Source organism: Patiria miniata, unplaced genomic scaffold (assembly GCF_015706575.1).
Source record: "Patiria miniata isolate m_02_andy unplaced genomic scaffold, ASM1570657v1 HiC_scaffold_5, whole genome shotgun sequence".
NCBI classification, from domain to species: domain Eukaryota; kingdom Metazoa; phylum Echinodermata; class Asteroidea; order Valvatida; family Asterinidae; genus Patiria; species Patiria miniata.
The window spans coordinates 19542025-19564828 of NW_024037072.1; the positions used below are offsets into that span (position 1 = coordinate 19542025).

The following is a 22804-nucleotide window of genomic DNA, read 5'->3' on the forward strand; positions in this document are numbered from 1 at the left end:
AGTTCAACCGGTGTTTTAAGGGAATTTAAAACGGTGTCTGAACGACCCCAATGATTAACGACTCAACCAAATTCCTGGTTAGACGCGTGATAACGGCCCGTAGAGGTGGCAATACTGGGGTCGTTCAGACACCGTTTTAAATTCCATTAAAACACCGGTCTTTTTGCACCACGAAAGGTACAGAAAATAGCCCCAAATTGTAAACACAAACGGTCTAAGGCCGATATGATACTTAAAAAAAAGGGGAAATCGCCGCGGTGGACAAGTGACTGTCGTCATGTTTACCGGCGTGCCATACATGACCGGCCGAGGATGCGATGTCAAACACGGCATGGCAACAGGCATCACACGGTGAGGGGCTCAGACCACGTGTAGCGAACTGTAAAAATGTGAAGAGTGGAGGCTCTTTTTAGCGCGCGGTTTTTGCCGAGGTGGATGTTCTACGTGACCTTAGAAACTGAGACAAACTGCTTCGAGTTAAACTTGCTCAACTTAAAGCGATGTCTGGACGCTCGGTAGTTTTATTTTTTACGACGGGCCTCACGTGGCGACCGACCGTTTTAACTTTTACCGTTTTAGCTAACACGGTGCGTATTGGAAACCCCGTTCTCGGGTGACCCGGGAACAGTGTTCTCGGGTTGCCGGTTACGAACGCCCCAGTGCATGTGGAGAGCAACTGGGCGCAAAATTCAAGATGGCAGCCGCCGCATGAAAACACTGAATGAAAAGAAGGGACAATTAATTGAATAAATACAAAAATAATTGAAATCCCGAAACAGCTATAAAAATGGGCAAAGACAAGGCTGACAAGCCCACTCTAAACCACGTACAATTTTTTTTTTTTATTGTTACTGCTCCTGCATTGAGTGAATGCTTTCAGTTTTTTGTTTTATTTTATTTTATTTTATTACCTTCATTGCACAAATACTTTAGAAATGACATGTGGTGCAAAAGGGAAACCCCGAACAGGCACACAGGCCCATTAAATGGGGACCCTTGTTCACACATCAAAACCGAAAAACAGGGGACAAGCACAACAACAAGCAAACAACCGAAGAAAACAAAGAAATACCGTTCAAAGAAAAAAATGACAAAAAGAAAAAGGAAAAACTACAATTAAAAGCGGCCACAAATTATTGCACTAGCATAATAAAAAATATACGGGTGAACTCTACCCAAATTACACATCACTGACTAGCGAGTAGTGGTCAAGTAGGCCCGATTTAAAAAAAAAAAAAAGAACTTGTGAATTTCTTAGGTTAGATGGAATTTCGTTCCAGGAGTTGTATATGCGGTTAAAAAAAGTTTGCCTAAAAATGCCAGTTTTACATTTGTTGGGAATAAGAGTGGGAGAATCGGAGGATCTCAGATTGTGGAAATCAGTGTTGCGGAAGCTGACCTTATCATTAATTGTGATAGACGTCAAATTCTGGAGGCCCTTGAAAAAGAGACCATTGCCCTTGAGTTTGCGACGATCTTCTAGGCTTAGGAGGTCTAACTCTTTCAGACGCTCCTCGTACGAGGCAGAACTTCTCAGAATAAATTTGGTGGCACGTCTCTGAACTTTTTCAATCGCATTGTTAAGGCCTTTAGCATCCCAAATGGGCCTAACATGCGCTAAATAAAGAATTTTACGAGTAACAGTGTCGTGAACATCAAAACAAGTGTGCCTGATCATACCTAGAATGCGGTTGGCTTTTATACACCAATATTAACGCAAGTTCCGGTAGGGGTTTAAGTCCGCCATCTTTGTTCTTGACGTTCTTCATCTACTCCCCAATAAGTGGAGAGTGAGAATCTTGTTCGCGAACACCGTTCGTGTGTTGGTTCTCGTTATTCGGAACGATGTTCTCGTGTTTATTCAACACGGGAACGGAGTTTCGAATACGCCCCCGGTGTCAGAACATGGCCACTAATAAGTCTTGTCAACAAAGACCCAGACAGCTTAACCGCTTCACTGCACGCGGTGGCTGTCAAATTTGCAGGGCTCTGCGCCCGATCTGGTGTCGAAGTCTGTCAAGCCAGCTAATTATATTGATGAATATTCATGATCCTACGTTTTTGGCCTTTATTATTGAATTCTGATAAGGAAGCTAATTCGCTTCAAATCGGCCACTATCAAGATGAATTTGAATGCTATTTTTGCGAAATTGGCCTGGAAAACCTATATATATGGGGCAACAAATATCACAATGTTCAGACGGACACCAAAATTCACTGGACTCCACATTAAGTTATGGAATCACCCATATGGCTAATCAAAAATAGAATCAGTAGCGATAGACTTCAATGAAGTTAGACGGAGCCTCTGACGTCTTTGGAGTTGATGGAACATATGCGTATCTAAAAATAAATGTTTTCATGGCTTTTTTGTCTTTGCACGGGCATAATAAAATTCTGCTCGAGCTAACAAAAACATGGCTCGTGGCTACACTGTACGAAATACTATTATCTGTATTATTATTTATATTTGTTTGCATTGAGATATGAGAGAAACCTTGTAACATGGCGAAAAAAGTCAGTATTTGAAGATGATCGAACAAGTGTTTCTATTTGTTTCCAAAACAATATGACATCAGCTATACCTTGTTGACGTCGCGCAGTGGGCCAGCAGAATCGCCTCAAAATGTGCCAAAATTCTAAATTAGGGATTGTGACATTTTAAACTTTTTTAACTTGTTTGAGGAAAAAAACATCCTGAAGAATAGTTTTCCACCCATACATGTATTTTATTTTTTGGTAAGTTTTTATAGTGTCACATACCCCTGTGAACATAAAAAAGTGCGAAATCTGCTCTTAAAATGATATAGGGCCTAAGTGGCAACTTTGAAAAACGTATTTTGATTTATATGAAGAAGAAAGCAGGCAATTTCGCAAAAATAGCATTCAAAATCATCTTGATAGTGGCCGGATTTGAAGCGAAGTAGCGCCCTGCTGTCATTCCCGTGGTTCGTATTTGCTTTCAGGCGATCAAATTCGTTTTAAGATCTGATATTTTCATCGATGTACAACTTTCATGTTTAACACATCCTAAATTAAAATTATATCATTCGGTTGAACTGGCCATTCAAATTAGCAGTCTGTTTGGTTTCGGATCATTTGCGGTAGATTCTTAGTTTAGTTTTCATCTCTGCACATTCTATTTAGTAGTTTCTGCATTCAAACTATGGGAAACGAAGGCAAGATGCGAGATTTAATTTTTTTCACTTTTCACATGTTGTTTTGTTCTTGGTTTCATTCTAGTCTCTTCATGTTCAAAGTATCTGTTATCTGTCTTTAATCTAAAGAAGTAAAAACTATAGTGCTGCGAAAAAATGAAACATCATACACGAAAGTCGACATATAAAAAATAACCTTATGCAATATTCAACGAGGAGATCCTTTGCTCTCTTTTTATCGTGTTAATTATTACTTTTTGCTCTATATTATCTTCTATATTTAAATTCTCCAACCTTTTCTTCGATTAGCTTTAATCTTTGCTCGCGTTTCAAAAAAAGCTTGTTTTACCGGCGAATTCGAATTCTCAAACTGACGCAACTTGAAGCTCCTGCGAATTTGAATGACCCGATATGACATTTTAATTTGAATGCATTATCTTTGAAATTAAATCATTGAAAAGTACAATCGCATGCCTTTACATTTCAATTTAACGATCTATTTAGTTAATTGAATGTTGATCTAAACGTGCATCCAAATTCGTGCGAAAACGGGTAATTCGTGATTAATTTGGCTGCCAAATCTATTAAACTGAGCGGGAAACCTTTATCAAAAACGACAAACATGGGGCTTTTACACGCAGTATAACAAAATCTAGCAAATATAGGTTTTCCCGCCAAACTTCGCAAATTTAGCATCCGAATTAACGATAGGTACATTAAATTTAGAACGAAATTGATTGACGAACTAGACTTCCATTCAAAGAGAAAAAAGGATCATTCAATTTAACTTCATGAGCACACGATTGCACACGTTTGTTATACAGAATTGAAGAGTCAACATTCAATTTGGAAAAGCATACAAATGGCGTTCAAATTCGCGCGACTCTCGGTAAGCGTTTTCGGCATTCAATTTCGTGAATAGGCAAGCATTTGTGACATTTCGTCACCGACACCACGAATTGACCTTAACCCCGCGAAGCTGAAAATGTGTGTTTCGAGATACAAGCGATTTAAGTTGGTGATGTTTTGAAACGGTGATCTGAACATCGTATTAGCCTCGAAATTCATAATTTTTTACATTGTCTGATAAAGCTGGGATCTTGAATGTCACGTTTATGTGTGATTTTTATTGAAAACAAATAATATTAATGAGTTATCAACTAATTAACCTTAAGGTCACTGAGTAAAAACTCTAAAATCAGAATACGCGCTGTTCGAGTTTTCACGAAGTGACGCTAACCATGTGTATTAGCTAATGGGTTAGCGCTACTTCGTGATGACGCCAGAAGTGAGTCGCGCGTATCACGTGACATTTGTGTTACTTCGTGAAAACGCAAAACCCGTTTTTGACGCGTAGTGTGCAGGCAGTTTACATGCAAAAGAATGGTATAGTACACTTCGTGAAAACGCATTTTCCGGTTTTGACCTATTAAGTTGCAAACGTTCATTAATGTTAATTAATGTTTTGACAAAACTAATTAACTATGTGTTTAGTAACTTCTTGAGGTGATAGATTATGTGTAATTAATCACAAATCAGGAAAAAAATCGAAATCGCAAAATATTGATTTTTTGATGTTAGTGTCACTTCGTGGTGACGGTGACGATTAGTGTAAAATTTGTCATTTAATGTTAATTTTCTGATACGTAATTTGTTTCGTTTTTAATGAAAAGAACGAACAACACCTATATTATAAGTAAACTGAAATAAAACAGCCGAAGGGATATATATATCCTTTCGAGAAAATTAACATTAAATGACAAATTTTATATTTATAACAGAAAGGATTAATAAATGAAAAAAGGAGGGGGCATGCAAAAAGGAGAAACAAAAGATAAATGAAAAATGGAGAGACAAAGAAGTACTTAGAAAATAAAGAATTTAAGCCATCGCGAAGAAATTCCGAATAATTTTAATTTGCACATCACACATAAATCATGCACATGTGAGTATGTAAATACCGGCGCTAACAATTTATGCAAATTATATTATGAAAGGAAACGTGTAGTTTACAAACAGAGATCTCTAATTACACTAATAAATTGCCGTCGAAGGAAGAACATGGAGCATGATGTAAGACTGTAATGATTAATTATGCAAAAATTGAAAAGACAGAATAACAATAGATCATTATTTTCATTGAATGTTAATTTTCTGATACGTAATTTTTTTTTTTTTTATAATTATGAACAGAAAAAATAACACCTAATTGAAATTATATAGGTTTTCCCGGCCAATTTCACCAAGTTTTCTTTCAATTTAACGTCATTCGATTCGGATTGAAATTGAAAGATCATGCAGATCGGCATTCGACAGTCAAAAAGAATCCTTCAATTTCCCTATCCGAGCATTCTATCGCCTTTTAGCTTCACTCGTCCCTATCAAAGATGCATTCATATTAAAAGTATCGCGTTGTTCATTCAATTTCGTCTAAACCATTAGTAAGGAGTTGATCGGGCATTCGTTTTCATTAATGGGCAAACATGTTTCACATTTTGTCAAACATCTTTTAAGACTTCATATCATACGTGTCCGTATTCCTTAGCGTAAATCATATTTGATGACTTCAAACCGTACATTGACTTTCTTTCTTAAAGGGAATGTGCAATGAATTTTTCTCAGGAATTCTTTTTGCGCAACTCTGTGAAATGTAAGAAAACTACACATTTGACAACACTTTTTGGGTTTAATCTTATTGCAAATTATTGTGCACTTCTTTAAGCATTTAAAAGTTTCCATGTTTTTCCGGATTAGCGCTGTTACTGTGATGTCATTTCAGGAAGACACTGTTCAGTTCAGGGTTTTTTCTTTCAAATTAGTCATCCAAAATTTGCTAATTAAAAACATTTGTGGGAAAGGGGTGGTCATTGGCTTACTGCCATGTACTGACACATCATATAATCACCAAATATATAAAAGAAATTTATGACGGCAAAATATCCAAAATTCTAGCAACTTTTTTTGCTGAAATAGCCGTGTAACATTAATCATGCTCGGAATGCCATCACAGGTTTTCTAATGAATATAAAACTTTGCATTAGTACAAAAACGGAGAAGGCACCAAAAATTAGCACCCCTCAAAATGGAAAATAAAACTTGCAAATAAGGTTAAATGTGACACAAAGATGTATTGCATTGAAAACTTTGCATGGGCCCTATGAATATGGTAAGTGTTCGGTCAGACATACGCAAGAAAACATTTAAGAAATAACGCAAAAGAAGTGTTCCCGACGGTACAACCATTTCCAAACATAATTACGTGTCCCGATGTCTTGCACGTCAAGAAATCGTCAACGTAAAAAAGCCCCTTGATCAAACGTTTAAACAAGTAGAAAAGATCAACAGTGAAAAAGAAAATTATCTTAGTCCTTTTCAATTCATTCTTTCGTTGCATGTTGTTTCCTTCATATCAGTTGATTTGTAACATCGTAAATTTTACAGTCATCAAGCTTTTTTTTGGGGGGGGGGGGAAATGAACCTCGGAGAAAAATAGGAAAAAATATCGATTAAAAAATCTTACTAATTTAAATGACCAAACGATGAAAGCGATTGCCCATAAACGAATAAGAAACGAAAAGCATGGTTATACGTTATAAGCGCACAGATGTTCACTAATTTGAATGCGTTAACCGTCAAAAGGTTGCAAAGACTTAATTTAAGACTGCTACAAGTTATGTCTTGAATGCACCAAAACGAAATAGGCTGCCCGAAAACGAAAACAAACATTCACAGTGAAATCTTGGCTGCCTAAAAATGAAATTGAATGAAACCCAAATGAAAAAGAAACCCCAATTGGACCACATGTGCAAAACTCACGCGAAATTGAATGGCTGATAATGAAACTGATTAGAAAAATTCGGAAATTTGCCGGGAAAACCTATAGTATCGCACAAAACCGGTTCGTCCTTGCTGTTTTCTTAGCCAGAAAACCATTTCTTTTTAAGAAAACACAAGTCTGAGAAAAACTTAAATGCATGGTGGCGGCCAAACTCCATCCCATTTAACTTAAAATGTAGTGACGACATGTATGATTACGCCCCTTCCTATTAAACACATAAAATTGGGGAATTGAAGAGACATGGTAATGAACCTCTGGCCCGGACTTGGGGCTTCCAATTCTGAGCATTTTGGATGCTATTGGGCTCGAAAGTGGCGTTTTTTCTTTGGTGTGGAGGGATCGTTTTTCAAGATGGCTACTTTTCCGCTTTGGGGTCAACCCAACAAAAAATTAAAAGAAAATGACACATTGATCATCATTTTTCTGTGTAGCTTGAATACCAGTCCTGTGAGAGTATTTTTAAAAGAATTTTGAAGTATGCGCATTTAGCACTAGTGTCTAGTATAGGATTTGTTTTGCAGGGTTGCACCCTTATTATTTCGCTTTTGCGAATTTGCTCTTGCCGTGGTGAATTTGCTCTTGCCGTGGCGAATTTGCTCTTGCCGTGGCGAATTTGCTCTTGCCGTGGCGAATTTGCTCTTGCCGTGGCCCTTTTGCTCTTGCCGTGGCCAATTTGTTCCTGCCGTGACACTTGTGGGCCACCTTATAGCTGTGACAATTACGTACAACCAAATAATGTCGCGCCCGATCGCCGTATGCTGGTAACGAAAACAAACTCCGAATACATATCTTCTTGTTTCTAAATTAAAAGACACTGCTATAATTTATCAAGTAATCTTCGAGGCTTAACTTATAAATAATTGACATAAGTCATTGCAATTGGGACAACAAAGGTAATTTTTCGTGTTACATATGATAGGTTATTAAGTTCATATGGTAAATTACCCCGCAGCCACTGGCGCCAATGAATGCCGTTAAAAATGGAGGCCCCTGGCCCACGGAGAATATTTCCCCCTCAAATTAAGGGTCACAATATTATGTTTAAAAATTACGGGAAATCACCATGAAGTGTGGCTGCCTAAACTCAAGTTGACACTCTTCTCAAGGATTCATCATAGTCATATAATAGACAATTTGGTGACATTGTTGTCTGTCATTTCGCCCTCGAGACGAGAGTGCAGAAATAATTGTGTCCAATTTTCAATTAGGCCAAGTAAAAAAAACCAACATGTTTAGCGTCCTGCCTTTTAAAAATAAAAAGGAAAGAGGAGGCCCTTTTTCCCCTCCAAAATGGCCGCCCGACCGTGCTGTTTTTCATGATGGCCGCCAGCTTTTTTTTAAATGGCCGCCACTTGGACTCAGGAAATGACATACCAGCTTTAATATGGGCTTCATGCAACAGACAAAGAAGCTAGAATGATATCACTGTTTAAAATTTATTATTTTTTTCGGTATTAAAAAAAAGAAGAAAAAAAGAAGCTGCCTCCAAAAAAGAAGCGGGCGGGGACGCTAACCATGTTTTTTTTTTTAATTTGGCCTTAGGTTTTACTCTGAAATTGTGGGATTTTTGGCTGCCTCCAGTTCCAGAGGGGCCAGCATATTATAGCCCCGCCCCCTAAACGTCACTGACTTCCTGACATGGCACTTGTGAATTAGACTTGTTTAAGTCTCACTTTCGTTAGTGACTGAGTATGATTCCGTGATCGACGCCAATGAGCGAGCTCTATGACATGTACATGTATATTCTGCCATCTAAGGCGTATAGCAACATGCATGAAAAGACTTCTGCTTATGATACTGTGCAATCACCTGCGGTTATTACGCACACGGTGAAGAGCCATTTTGATTTTGTTTCAAGTTGCTCTGAAACTGATCGACTTGCCTTTACTGTATAATTTATCTTGGTTTTTTTTATCCTCTATCTCCCCATATCTTTGATCTAGTTTACACCCCACGGATTGGTCAAGACAATAAAAAGATTGATTGCGGATCATGGGGTGATAGATATATACTCATATTTGAAGCCTATCTGGAACCCAATTGGAACACGTGCACGTCCAGACGCACATTCACCACCAAAATGCAAATCTACTGCGAAAGAAATGGGCCCCCCAACATTTGCGAGTTCAACCAGGCCGACGTCCTTGGATATGATCCAAACCCCGACTGCTACGACTACGTTGTCGTCGACTACATGTGCAAGTTCCCCTAGCTGTAGGGAGCAGGCAGATGGATCTCACGAGAATGTCTGACGACTTTTCTCTGTATTATTAAGTTTTCGCATGCAATAGAATTTTGCTCCTCGTTTTAATGTACCAACGAGTTTGACATTAAATACACTTGGGTGAAAGGTTTAAGGATTTTTGATCGAGTAAGATATTATTAAAATGCCTATTTAGATTATCCGAGACAGAAAGTAGCTATAGTACGTGCACCTATGTAATACAATTGGAAGAAGGAATTCATGTTTAAACAGTGCACCCAGGCCTTGGCAAGATTACCATATGCGAAGTTCACTAATTTTCCTCTGTATTGACTAACAAGCCCCCAGATAGCAATTTCATGTCATCAAAGTAAATTTGAGCAGTGAGAAAATACAAGCATTTTCTTAGAAAACACTTAGAATTTTTCAGTCCACTCTCATAGGGTTTGTAAACAGGGTGTTGAGTGAACTTCTTATATGGAAATCTTTCCCAGGCCTATCATGCACATTCATGACAATCACCAATTGAAGAATTCCGAAGAGTTCGATTTGGTTAACCTTAAAATACACCCCCCCCCCCCCCATCAATGCGTTCATATATTATTATAAACATGTAGTCCTGTATTTAAACGGCTCGTGCTTTTTTTTTTGTTCTTCATTGCAATCCTTCAAAATGCACGTTTAATGTCCTATCTCAATCCTCGTTTTCAAAGGCGTTTTGTCAAGTTTGTGTTTCGTTGTTCTTTGATAATTTAGTAAATGGTCAATGGGCAATCAAAATAAACAGAATGAACTACATTTTAGGTTACCTTATTATGTGCAGATAATCCCTAAATCAAGCGTGCCGATATTTTCAGTTTAGTTCAAATGCATGGATATTTGCAGATTTTTTGGGGGCGAGAACAGTTTTTTATAGACTGTAAATGATCTGTTTATTTGTCTATTTATTTGTTTTGTTAGGGAGAATATCAGGCCATATCGGACTGTGACTACTTTTATGCAGCCAAACACATTTGAGATGATGCACAAGTAATGTCTAAATATCTGTTCAAGTTTATTCAATAAAACACATCTTTTAACTGACATTCCGATTAAAATATTTACAAATGTACACTGAAAACAATTCTTGATTTCTTCTTAATCTAAGTTTAGCAGAAGCATTTATAGACAAATGCAACATTTTGTTGGTATATACTTCACTAACAAAATTCAGTACCTCGCAAAAGCATCGTACGTCCACACACTATGGGGAAGTGTTGGAATGCATTTTTCCACTGGTTCACAAGAATGTCCGACAACTGTTGGTCTGCATAGTCCCTAGCTACCTGATGATCAAGATGATTTGGACTGCAGCCATCTTGGAGGTGTATGCTTTTGTTCAACAGGGATACGCATGCGCAGACCTCTAGTGCATTCATTGCATTGATCTCCATATGATTCATTGTCAGCCTCGACTCCAGGGGCGCGTGCTCGTTCCTTACACTAACCCCTGGCTGTGATGATGACGTAAATGACGCTGAATGGCTATTCAAAGCGTACTGCACGCGCATTTCGAAGATTGCACGCCGGGCGCGCCCATAATGCGCTCGCGTGCTTTGCACGTAACGTCACGTACGAAAAAAAAAAATTATGATTCAAAAGTCGCGATGCCTGTACGATATGGATTATGTCAGCCGCGTTTTTCACTAAAAAAACCCTGTATCTGTGGTTGTAAAGGCACGAAAGGGGTACGTACATTTATAGCCCCACTAGTGTGGCCGTCGGTATGCTGCGCTGACGGCCACACTAGTGGGGCTAGTACATTTAATACAAATCTTTGCTAATAACACAACGTCACACGTTGTGTTTGAAAGGATTGATTCTTCCAAATCACAACTTTTAACATTTTAAAGATGGCGTCGGCACGTAAAACGGATAAACTGCAGCCCTAATTATAATGTACCGTATTTTGGCACATTTAAATTACACAATTCCTGGGGTTACGATCGCGCAAGGCATGATGGGAAACAACATGGCGCTGAAAGTGATCGTACCCACGGGGACGAGGTTGATTTATTGTTAATGAATGAACAAAACAAAACACACCAGAGAGATGACGGCTGAAAGCAATCACTCAACACGGTTGCTTTGCCGGGTTTTTAATGAGTGGACCCCTATAATGACATGGGCCACAAACGTGCATTTCAAGGCTTCATGTTTTCAAAACATATTATGTGAAACCTGAACAGTATTCATACTTTAGATTTAGGATCCCCCCCCCAAAAAAAAAACCACTTAGAGAAAAAACAATTTTTTTTGGGGGGGGGGGGATCCTAAATCTAAAGTATGAATACTGTTCAGGTTCAGGTTTCCCATAGGGATTATGTATCAGTTTCCCCGTATTCACTAGACATGATTGAAAAGGGCTTTAAAGGGAGTATACAACATTTGCTTTTGCTGTAATTTTCAGAAATGGATGGATTTGGGGGGGGGGGGGTAGTATTTTGTTACATTGACTTGTTTGAAGTTTCGTGAGCGTAGATGCTCGAAAAGACAAGAAACGCAATCTTGTTTATGTAGTCTGGTTCCCTGAAACCACTTATGATGAAACGGGGCACTCATCATAGACGTCGGGGAATTGTAAGGTCAAGGAATCAGTCTGGGTGGTGTGTACCCGTTCATAGGTGTGTAATCGATTGCAAACAAAATTCGGACTAACTAAATATGGTAAACTGGGGGCAGTTTTTGAAAAAAGCCAGTTTTTTTTTGCAACGCTGGTCGGCCGACCAGTTTTGGAAATTAATACAAAAATACCACTTTTCTTGAAAATTACAGCACACCAGGTGCCATGATTTTACAGGATGCTTTAAACTTCACTAACAGTCCAGAATGGTATTTCATAATAATTTGGTAGTTTTGTTTTTTGATGTTTGCAAATGTTGTATATTCCCTTTAAGTCCTGACATTAATTTTATTTTCAGCTAGCTCCAGCTGGCAACAGCCAGCTTGTTTCATTTCAGTTGAACAATAGACATCACATGGCCACTACCACTTCCACATATTATGCTTTGCCATTTGAGACTAGGTCCTAACATCACGAGCTGTAATTACAGGCTTTCAAGTATTCCTTTTTTTTCCTATTTTTTGTTTTACTTTGCTCCTAATTTTCCTACTATTTTCTTGAAATTCCTACTTTTTTTAAATAATTTTTTCTTCATTTTTGTTCCCCAACTCCCCCCCCCCCCTCCCCAAAAAGGAAAACCCATTGAACATTTTTCATAACAGTGTTGCACATAGTCTGAGTATCACCCGTTATCCACAGAGCCATCTCTGATATGTCAAAGCATGCAGATTTATACAAGCCGCGCGCCAGCCAATTGGAGTCGACTGAGTCGACTAAATCGTGACGTCATTTCATCCCAAAATCAGGACTAACGCTGTGATTGGTCAATTTGAATGCAGCGTTTTGTAATACAACAACAGCCGGGAGCGCATTCGCGTTACATGATACCGAGCGCCGCGCGCCGTGACATTTTTTTAAAAATTCATGTCTATGATGCACAACGGGTGAATGACCGAAGACCCGATAGCCCTGTAGAAGGCGCCTGCTGATTGGTCAAAATCTAGGAAGTCGAGAGGCGGGGTCTTGCCTAATTAATCAGCAAATCTGTTCACGCATAATATTCGCCGTGGTCTATTACATAGACTATGTTGCACACTGTCAAAATGAAAAATCAAAGTGCTAATTGGGCGCAGAAGTACAGCAACTGTATTTTCCAAGAGCTTAGTTCATGATGGAGCACACGGTGTTGTGAGTACGTGCCAAATGAGGCTTATGCTGTGGATATAGGCAAGTATCACAGAAAACTACTCCTGAAAGCCCGCAAAAGTCTCACTTTTATCCTGTTTTTGTTTTTTGTTTACTTTTGATCCTACTGTTCTCCTACTTGTTCACCCGAGTCAGCTTGAAAGCCTGTAATTATGATTGTCAGATTGCTCAAGGTGCAAGTCATTTAGGAGATCCAGAACCACAAGGATTTACCACATGTAGTCCGACAAGAAAAGTTGGGTCGAGTTCAAAACAGGTGTTTTTGGGATGAGGATATGGCTGCGGATGTTTACTGATTTACTGCAGAGTGTACATGTCAAACACTGAAGCCTTAGCCACAAAACTAGCAATTCAGACGCAGCCGTACTTCCTCTAGTTGCTTTCACGCCCAAGTTCCCAGTTGGGTCATCGGAGCCTGCCCCCGCCCAATTGAGAACCGGATCGGTTATTTGTGCCTCCAGAGAGCGGTCTGTAGTAGGACATTGCAGAAATGAAAAAAAAATTGACGTGATTTTTCTGTTAAATTATAATTTCTGGAGTACTTGTGAATCATTATTTGACATCTACTGTCATCAAACAAACTATTAAATAGCCATTTGAAGATCAAAACTGAAAAATATGTACTTACTTTCCGACTGGTCCATGCTTCTTCTTGTTTTGAGATGATTTAGACCTGAAAAAAATAGTTAAAGCTTTGTTAAATTTGTAATGGTACCACAGTTGCATTGAGTACGCAAATGTCGTAAATGAATTACACTATTTGGGGGCTCGGAAAAATCGTTCTCCAATAAAATGCTAAATAACAGGAAATTTTGAAGCAATACTAGATAATTTTGCTTGCAAAACACAATGGAGTTATGTACGGACAGAGTAAACAAGTTGTTTGCATAAAAAAAAAGTACATAAAATTTATCAAGGCTGCCAGTGTAATCATATCTTGGGTAACATGTCAAGTTTAGTTCTTCAAAAGAAAAATCAACTTGTCAACATGCGCTTTCAAGATATTCCAAAGCAGAAAAAAAAAATAGAGGGGCTCAACATAAATTTTCAGTATACAGGAGTAAGGCCGACAAAAAAAAGTCTTCGGTTTCTGGTATGGAGTTTGCCCCAAAAGTGGTGCGGCGACAGGGCTTTTTTTTTCTTTTTACTATTTTTTACTTCAAATGTTGGCTGATGACTGCAAATGGTGCCCGACTAAATTTCGTGCAAAATGTATGGGAGCCGAGAGAGGCTACATTTAGCTTATACTCGATCATAACCCCATCTAAAAACACGTTACAATTGTGCAGCAGCAGGATTCCAGTCAAACCAGTGAGTTTGGCAGTTTTGAGACATTTCATTGAAAAAAAAAACCTTTTTAATTTTGCCGACGCGCATGGCTACGGCGACGCGCGCATACCAGAAACCGGAGCCTTTGTTTTTTTGGCCTAAGCGTTTCACTCCAAAAATGCGATTTGGCCTTACTTCTTGTCTGATTTGCCTTTGAAGACTCGTCCAAAGTCCAGCTTGTTGACTTCCGTGGAGTCCATCTTAGGAGCTCCCTTGGCAGCTTGCCAACTATCGTCCTTTTCTGGTTCCTCCTCAGCCAGGCTAGTCTCCGAATCCAGCCTGATCCGAAGCGGGGAATACAGGTTAAACCATTGCTGTAGGCAAGACAAAAACAAAAAAATGTGATTGTTTTTACATAGACTCTACAAACCTGTGGAGTATATGGGATGTTTCTATTAACATACTTCACTAGTACAAAATGTTCGACTGACTTTTATGTTCAAGTTGGTGGGGTTTTTTGGTTTTTTTTTGCAGGTTTTAATTACCTAAAATTTGGGGGCCCTCAATACACAGACGTTTCTAGCATGTGAAGGTGAAGCAAATTTTGTGTCATACACTGCAGAGAAATTTGCCAGGGAAGATATACGTGTTCAACTTTGGTAAATTCTAGGGGTAAGCGTACGGACGTATGCGAACTGGGTACCTGATTGAAAAAAAACACGGGTACTCGGGTACCCGTTAAAGAAACCCAAACACGAAACTCAGGTCTGGGAAAGTACTATCCAGATTTTTCACAATGGTCCGCATGATAATACTAACACATGGGTTCGTCAATACAGCAAGATACAAGAGTGTACAGTGAGCTTTACGGTGTAAACTGCAACTTTGGCGAATGTCATAAACGTGAAATACGGTTTGTTTTCCCTTGTAGCCGGGTTTTCACTTTGAAAATACCCCACAAATGGCATTCACAACCTTTTCTTTTTAAATTGTCTGAGAAGTTACTAATATGTCATTTGTAAAGTTGGTTAGGGGTCCCGATCCCATAATCTGGAACCGGTTCCTGTCATCAAGGGTCGGGTACCCGGCTCCGATGCACAGCCCTAGCAAATTTGTATCGTGGGCACTAATTACTGTGAAGTTACAAATTCACGTTTGTACCGAGTTCTATTAGACTCAGAGAAACAGCCCTTGGGCAATACTAGGAAAGAGGCCACACTTGCTCATTGCTGGGCCCAATACATGTATCTTTACACTGCTATGCAGCGGGTACCGCATGAACTATTATAAGATTGAATTTTGCGTCGGGGTGATATAAATCAAATTAGGTTTTGCCCTTCACCGACGTACATAGTAGCGGTACTCGCTGCTATGTACATCAGATTCGAACCGGCCACCCGATCCCGTTAGCTCGGTGGTCGAGTGGTAAGACATCTGCACTAGAAAGCAGGAGGTCGTGGGTTCGAGTCCCACCCGAGTGATTTTTTCCAACTTTCACTCGGGAGGTAACACACTGAGTATACAGTGTTTAAAAACGTCGGTGAAGGGCAAAACCTAATTTGATTTATATCACCCCGATGCAAAATTCCATCTTATAATAATATTTGTCTATGCTAAGCAGCTTGTTAGCCCTTGGTCGCAGTTACGTCATGGAACTGTGACCAGGAGGAAAAGAACAGCTCGGTGAGTTTCATTCCTTCTCCCATCCATCTCACCTTTGCCTGTGGGCTGAGGCCGACATCAGTGTAGGCCAGCTGCCACTGGGGGAGCCCTAGGTGCATCAGCATCATGCGGAAGTACTGGCTGAACGTGTGGGCCAAGAAATGCCACCTCAGGGCTCTGTCTAGAAGCCACACCTCAGGATGCTGGGCAGGGCTGCCTGTGGAAAAGTAACCAAACCAAACAAAACTGCATTAAAAAAAACGTGACTGAATCAATTGACGGTCTTAACCTTTGCTTGATAAGTGCAATCTGTTCAATTACTTTAGCCCTAGCTCTCCCAGATTCAACACAATCCACAGCCTGTGGGACCTTGCTGCGTGCACTGAGCTTCAACACCAGTGCATAAGGCCAAGTTCGCGCAAGGACTATAGTTGACCAATGGTTAACCATAGTCTGACTAACGCTTGCCCGAACTCTGTCTAGTCGACGGTGGTTGACTAGGCTAGTCAACTATTTGGAAGTAACCTACTGGGGCTGGTTGCATCGCTGGTAACCATAGCCACGCGCGTTCATAACGTACAGCAGAGAGCCAGGATCCAAAAGTTTTGGTATGACATTTTGACCAGCGTTTGACTAGAGACGTTCGCACGTTGCTATCAGTGTGCAGGCGTAAGGTACATCACAAATCAACCACTAGTCGACTAATGGTCCTTGCCCGAACTTTGCCTTAGCTGTCACATCTGAGACAGTGGGAGCTAGTCCCATTGAACAATGTTACTAGTTACCATTGTTACTCTGTCGCAGTTGGTGACTCGGGCATTTTGACCATGAGATTTCTGACCTGATGGATCTTGCTAGGCTGGACAGGCTTCTCATTTGGACAAATGTTGCATTTTGCTGCATTCAGGAATGAGGATTCAAATCAAGCTCAAAATGACGTCAATGAGAATTCGGGCGATTCACAATGCAGTGCGTCACCAAGAGTTTGCCATGGAGAGTCAACTTTTCAAGTCTACGGTCGACAAAACATGGCCCATTTGAATGAGTGTCAGTAGACAACTTGAGCTAATTTGTTATAGAGTTGGGCATAGCGTTCTGCCGCCTTATCAAAAATCACCATATTGGTACAAAGAAAAGAAAAGGGCAAACATATACTCGAATCATATGCTTATAAAACTACTGACCGGGAAAAACGAAGAATTTCAAATGTCCCGCGCTGCGAATTTGTCGACCATCTCCCACAATGCACTGGGAAAAATGAACTCTCTGTGGCAAACTCTTGGTGGCGTACTGCATTGTGAATTGCCCGAATTGTAATTTGGATAAATATATGGCCGCAAAGAACACTGTCCCCACCCACCCACCTGGCTTGGTATTCCTGTAGACCAGACAGACCTTGGCAATACCTCGGCAGGGATCCAGCTCAAAGATGCGACTCCTTGTGTCAAAATGTGGCTTGGCTGGAACATCAGTGTCCTCGTCTGACAATGTCAAGAACAAAAGTTTAAGTGTCCTTCATTGTAAGTTACCATTTATCAGTGAATATTTTCTTTGTTTCCCTGTTTGTAAGATGTAGAGTACAATTTTAATAATGCAGCAAGGATTTTTGTCGTCATTCATATCAACAGATCTGGGGGCACTAGTTCAGGAGAACCTTCTTTCCTCAAGTAACATTTGAAGAAATTGTTTCCAAAATGCAATAAATGCCATTTGGTTACCTTTTAGAAGTCCACCCTCTCCTGGTTGGCCTAAATAGCAGTTTTGACGGCTATGATATAGTTTACCACAATTTCAGAATACAGTGAAGCGGAAAAAAAATGTGGTTTAGAAACAGTTCTTATATCTATGTTCGATAAGTTTTCATAAACTTCTTCATGTTTTTTAAATGGATATATCTTAATTGGACAGGATATCAGGAACGCTATAGAGCATATAGATGTATCAGGCATGCAACTGGGAATTTAGAAAAAAAACGAGGAAACTCCAAACCACACAAGACTATGTACAGTGTTTTTCAATTTGTAATGGCATTATGAGAAGTAAAAGACGAGGAAATCAGCGGATCCGAGGAAAAGTTGCACGCCTGATGTATACATGTAGTACACTGTGGCAAAGTAAAATTGTGCATTTTAATGCTGAGGGCCTTCTCACAGGGGGACGTCTCTATAGTCCGAAGTACCATTGGTCCGAAGTACCATTGGTCCGAAGTACCATTGGTCCGAAGTACCATTGGTCCGAAGTACCATTGGTCCGAAGTACCATTGGTCCGAAGTCCCATTGGTCCGAAGTCCCATTGCTCTATACGTTCCATTGGTATAAACGTCCCATTGGTCCGACATCCCATTGGTCCGAAGTCCCATTGGTCAGAAGTCCCATTGGTCCAAAGTCCCATTGGTCTGAAGTCCCATTGGTCCGAAGTCTCCTTGGTCCGACGCCCAATAGGATTAGGGTTAGGGTTAGGGTCAGTCAACCTGAACCAGTGAAACTACACAGTATAAAGTTTACTTTGGACCAATGGGACTTTGGACCAATGGGACTTCGGACCAATGGGACTTTGGACCAATGGGACTTCGGACCAATGGGACTTTGGACCAATGGGACTTTGGACCAATGGGACTTCGGACTATCGAGACTCAACCTTCACGCAGTATGCATGGAGTCCTAAGGCAAGGGTTTGGTTGGCAGTATTATAGCATACCACACTGCTCCTCATCGCTTGCATAGTCCACATCAGCTAGTGACGGCGTGTTGGCGTTGCTGGGGGCTTTATTTCCAGCCAGCTTGGTCACATTGCTGATCTTGTTAATCTCCATCCGCCCGACCGGCTGCAACTGATCTGAATGAAAAACAAAAATTATACAAATTAAGGTCAAATTCACAACTCAGAAATCTTACAAAGACGGTCTTTTTTTTAAAACATAACCTTTGCAAAATAAAGACTACGGTGCTTAAATATAAGGTTTTGTCCTCCACAAGCACATGGCTTGCTTTTGCATAATGGTAAAAAAGTATTGCAGGAAAGGGAAAAGCCATACGTATTGCCCTTTCTATATCCCTCCGACTTTGGTTTTTAGCAATTGTACAAAATCACTCGAGCAATCATTGGGATAAAGAACAACTGTTGCTGGGTTCATGAGCAGTACTTGAAATGCACAAATACTTGCTTTCGGGCATTAGGCATAAAGCAGCCCTTCCTGTTTTTCCTAAATTCAGCTAAATCAGTAGTAAATCTAAGTCAAAGTTAGGACTTAGGTCCAAAAAAAATAATAGTTCTGCTTCCGGTTATCCTACATGTACCTACCCTATTTTGACAGCCCCTACTCTAATTTTGTTTTGGGAAAAATGAGGAAGAAAACCTGAAAATCATCAATTTCTACCTTTTACCTTTGACTACACGCAGACGCCTCCATGTGATCGTACACACACAAAAAATGCCAACAAAAAAATTTCCTACCTACATGTACCTACCCTATTTTGAAATGCCACGTAATCAGAAGCAGAACGATTTTTTTGTTTGGCCTGATGTCAGTGCTGTTTGAAGTTGTATACTGTAATTACCATCAAATCTGACACACCATGTCAGCAGTAGCCCATCTGAGGTCAGGTAAAACCTCTTGAGGTCATCTGGCAGCATGCAGGAGCTGCGCTGTTCCCAGGACACCACTTGGTGGCGCTCCGCTGGCTGCAGATCAGCAAGCGTAATGTCACAAATCCCTGCCCTCTTTTCTGGAAAGAAAATAGTCGGTTGAAAAAAATTTTTGGCGAAATGCAGTAACCTAAAGCCACTTTCTTCACTATTCCTTCCATGACCAGTTAGTGCTTTAATTCAATTAATTGACTAAACTGTGTTAGATCCCTCGTTTCATAGAGTAACAGTTACTGAGTTAGGATCTGATGGAGAAACGCTTCAAATTTTGTTTCAACAATTTTCATAATTCCATAAATTTAATGCTCCTACATGAAAATTCCTTAGCAGTGTTATCATAATGATATTTTCTTCATAAGTTATAACATACATTGTATGTAGTGGCTATCGCTACAGCAGCCTTTATGTAATTTTCAACTGCTATCATTACGGCACTGCAACAACACTATTGTGAATTTATATCACATTTACTACTGCCCGTCCAACCAGAACGCTTCGGTAGCTTGATTGGTTAAATGTTCGGGGCCGTATCATAAGTCCGACGCCTCATAGGTCCGACGCCTCATAAGTCCGAAATTTCGGACTTATGAGGCGTCGGACTTGTGAGGCATAACATTTATTTATTCCGCCTCATAAGTCTGACGGCTCAAAAGTCCGACAACGGAAAAACGAGGCATTTAATTTGTCGGACTTACGAGGCGTCGGAGCTATGAGACGTCGGATTTTTGAGGCGTCGGACTTATGAGGCGTCGGACCTATGAGGCGTCGGACTTATGAGGGGACCTCAAATGTTCAGCTACTATGCGGAAGGTTCCGGGATCGTTTTCCATGTTTTTCAGCACTCAAGGTCTCAGTCTGGATCAACCTCCCAGAGTGCTGAAAAACATAAAAAACGCAAGTGAGTTCAATTTTCGTCTGGTGCGTTGTCGAGGAAAGCATTCTCCTTGTCTTGCTTTCCGCGACAATGCACCAGACCAAAGTTGAACTCACTTGCGGTGCCTGAAAGCGGTGTGGTACCCACATACATCGCGCGCGCAGATTTTTTTTGATGTCATCACGTGATGCATACATGCATTTACATAAATAGCAAAACAAAATGGACGACAGCCGTTGGAACTGGCGTTTTTTTACGGACAAGCCACCGAAATCGTCAAGATTTTTCACATTTTTTTTTTGTGGTATGGTCTGTTTCAAGTCGATCATTGGGCTTCGTAAATGACTGCTGAATGTACTATGAGGTATGAAAATGAACTCGGGGGTGGGATATTAGAGGTGAAAATGAACCATTTTTGAGAAGCCATTTTTTTAGGGTCTCTTGCTACCACATTCTAACGAACAGGTTATGCCTCCAGCGTTACATGTGAATGAATATGGAGCATGTTAGACCCGTGAACGTGGCTTGTAGTTGTAAACTATACAACGTCCACGTTCACGGGTCTAGGAGCATGTCAGCTGGAGTTACTCAAGCTAATTTAGGGCCTATATTTAAGCTAATTTAATACTAGACCCGTGAACGTGGCTTGTAAACTACGCCACGTTCTTATGTCATTTCGAACCTGGCGAACGTGTCCTTCTGACTCCCTCCGTTACACACACTGGACGTTATTTTGCCCATGTAATAAGTACTCACATATGAAGCTGTCTTGAATTCTATTTGTACGTCAAAACTTGCATTTGACGAAAATTGAGGAAAATTCTTCCCGGTTCATAATAATAATAATAATAATTAATTCTTATATAGCGCATTACATCATTGACACAATCTCAATGCGCTTTACAAAGTTAATAAAACAAATGTCATTAAATACACTAAAAAAGCTCATTAAAAATATTAATACATCACCAATCTATTGATTTAAATACCAAGTAAAACTCATTAAAAATACATTAAAACCACAATCAGTCAATCATCATGAATGTTATTTAAAAATAATCATCATGAAGTCCGTCCGCTACTGCTAGCTGCCATTTTCTCCCAACTGACGCATGCGCATTGCGTTTTATTTTCGTATGATTCGACGGCTGTTTACTGTCGCAGCTAAAACAGACATCGTTTTAGACAAGTTTCAAGTCCTTTCCTCTCTCACCGCACTGCACGCGGTCGCACGTGCGCCCGCGTGTGTGTGCACACACGTACTGTACACGAGATGAGCCGAGCAGCCAATCGTCTGCGGGGGGGGGGGGGGGGGGGGGGGGGGGGGGGGGGGGGGGGGGTTTCGGGGTTGCGACATGAAACAGCCGTCAATCTGTCCAAGCGACTCAGACGCGTCCGGGGTTATTTGTCAGGGTCAGGTTAAAATCTAATTTCTACACGTTCGTATGGGTCTTTACTGATGGGCAAATTTCGTCGAAATTACACAACCGAAACAATCGGACGGGCAAATTTAGATTTTTTAGGTGAGTACTCAACACCCATACGGAATTATGTATGTTGGATCGATTTCGCCAGGTTCGAAATGAAACAAGAACGTGGCGTTGTATACAACGCCACGTTCACTAATTTAATACCTACCAAGCGATTTTACGACACCTAAGGTTAACTGATTGAAGAGATCTTTCGTATGCGGGATTTCTTCCATACTTGTTAGAGTTGTAAGATCAAAATTAGCCATCAAAATAGACCAAAGTATCGTCGTTTTTTACGGACTTGGTTTACAGTCGCTATGTACGCTGCCATCTTGAATGTCCTGAAATATAAAGACCGCCCTCTACGTTAGTATTTTACCTTTCCTTTAATTTAGTTGACTAATGAGGGCGCTGTTTTTTCTGTTATAAAGGCCGCCCTCTACGGCAGTAATTTTACCTTTTCTATGCTTGACTATTGAACCAGGCTGATCTTGGCACGAAAATCGGGCCGGATTTTCGGCTAGGCACTATTTTTACGGTGGCGCGCCGCCGCGAAGATTGCCACTACGGTGGCCCTAAACAGTCATTGCAAATATACCTTAGGAGAAAACGAATTATAAAGGAAGTTCAACTTCTTATCACGGTGGATTACCTTAAATAACTGAAACTGTTGTTTATTCGACTCTAAAGTAAATTGTAATGAAGACTGTGGCAATATATTTTCAGAATCGGGAATGTTAATGTTATAAATATTAACGTTACTGAATTAAGGTTCTGCCTTATAGCCGATGAGAGGGCGCTATATCCGCCAGACTACTCCTTGTAATGAGTAGTGTTGCGTTGCGGAAAGGACCGGGTCCCAGGCATGAGAATC

General features: G+C 40.3%; 1 protein-coding gene across 2 annotated transcripts; it reads right to left on the reverse strand.

Annotated features, from left to right (window-relative positions):
• Nucleotides 1–12852: 12852 nt before the first annotated feature.
• Nucleotides 12853–22297, reverse strand: LOC119741813 (tubulin polyglutamylase complex subunit 2-like). Of its 2 annotated transcripts, none has more exons than XM_038217713.1 (8): nucleotides 22097–22297; nucleotides 19497–19664; nucleotides 18637–18774; nucleotides 17345–17419; nucleotides 15992–16155; nucleotides 14472–14650; nucleotides 13636–13680; nucleotides 12853–13476 (listed from the first exon to the last, which is right to left on the reverse strand). In XM_038217713.1, the coding sequence occupies exons 1-8, from the start codon at nucleotides 22194–22196 to the stop codon at nucleotides 13413–13415; spliced, it is 933 nt and encodes a 310-aa protein (XP_038073641.1). In that variant the 5' UTR covers nucleotides 22197–22297; the 3' UTR covers nucleotides 12853–13412. The 2 variants fall into 2 exon arrangements, with proteins under 2 accessions (XP_038073641.1, XP_038073640.1); XM_038217712.1 differs by having other exon boundaries at nucleotides 12854–13476; nucleotides 17303–17419.
• Between the last annotated feature and the right edge of the window lie 507 nt (nucleotides 22298–22804).

Coding starts and splice junctions, on each gene's coding strand:
- LOC119741813 (XM_038217712.1), bottom strand. CDS start 22,196: ATGGCTAATTTTGATCTTACAACTCTAACAAGTATGGAAGAAATCCCG. Junction 17,420..18,636: donor AAGCGATGAGGAGCAGTGTG/GTATGCTATAAT, acceptor TGACATTGTCAG/ACGAGGACACTGATGTTCCA. Junction 13,681..14,471: donor AAAGGCAAATCAGACAAGAA/GTAAGGCCAAAT, acceptor TATTTTTTTCAG/GTCTAAATCATCTCAAAACA.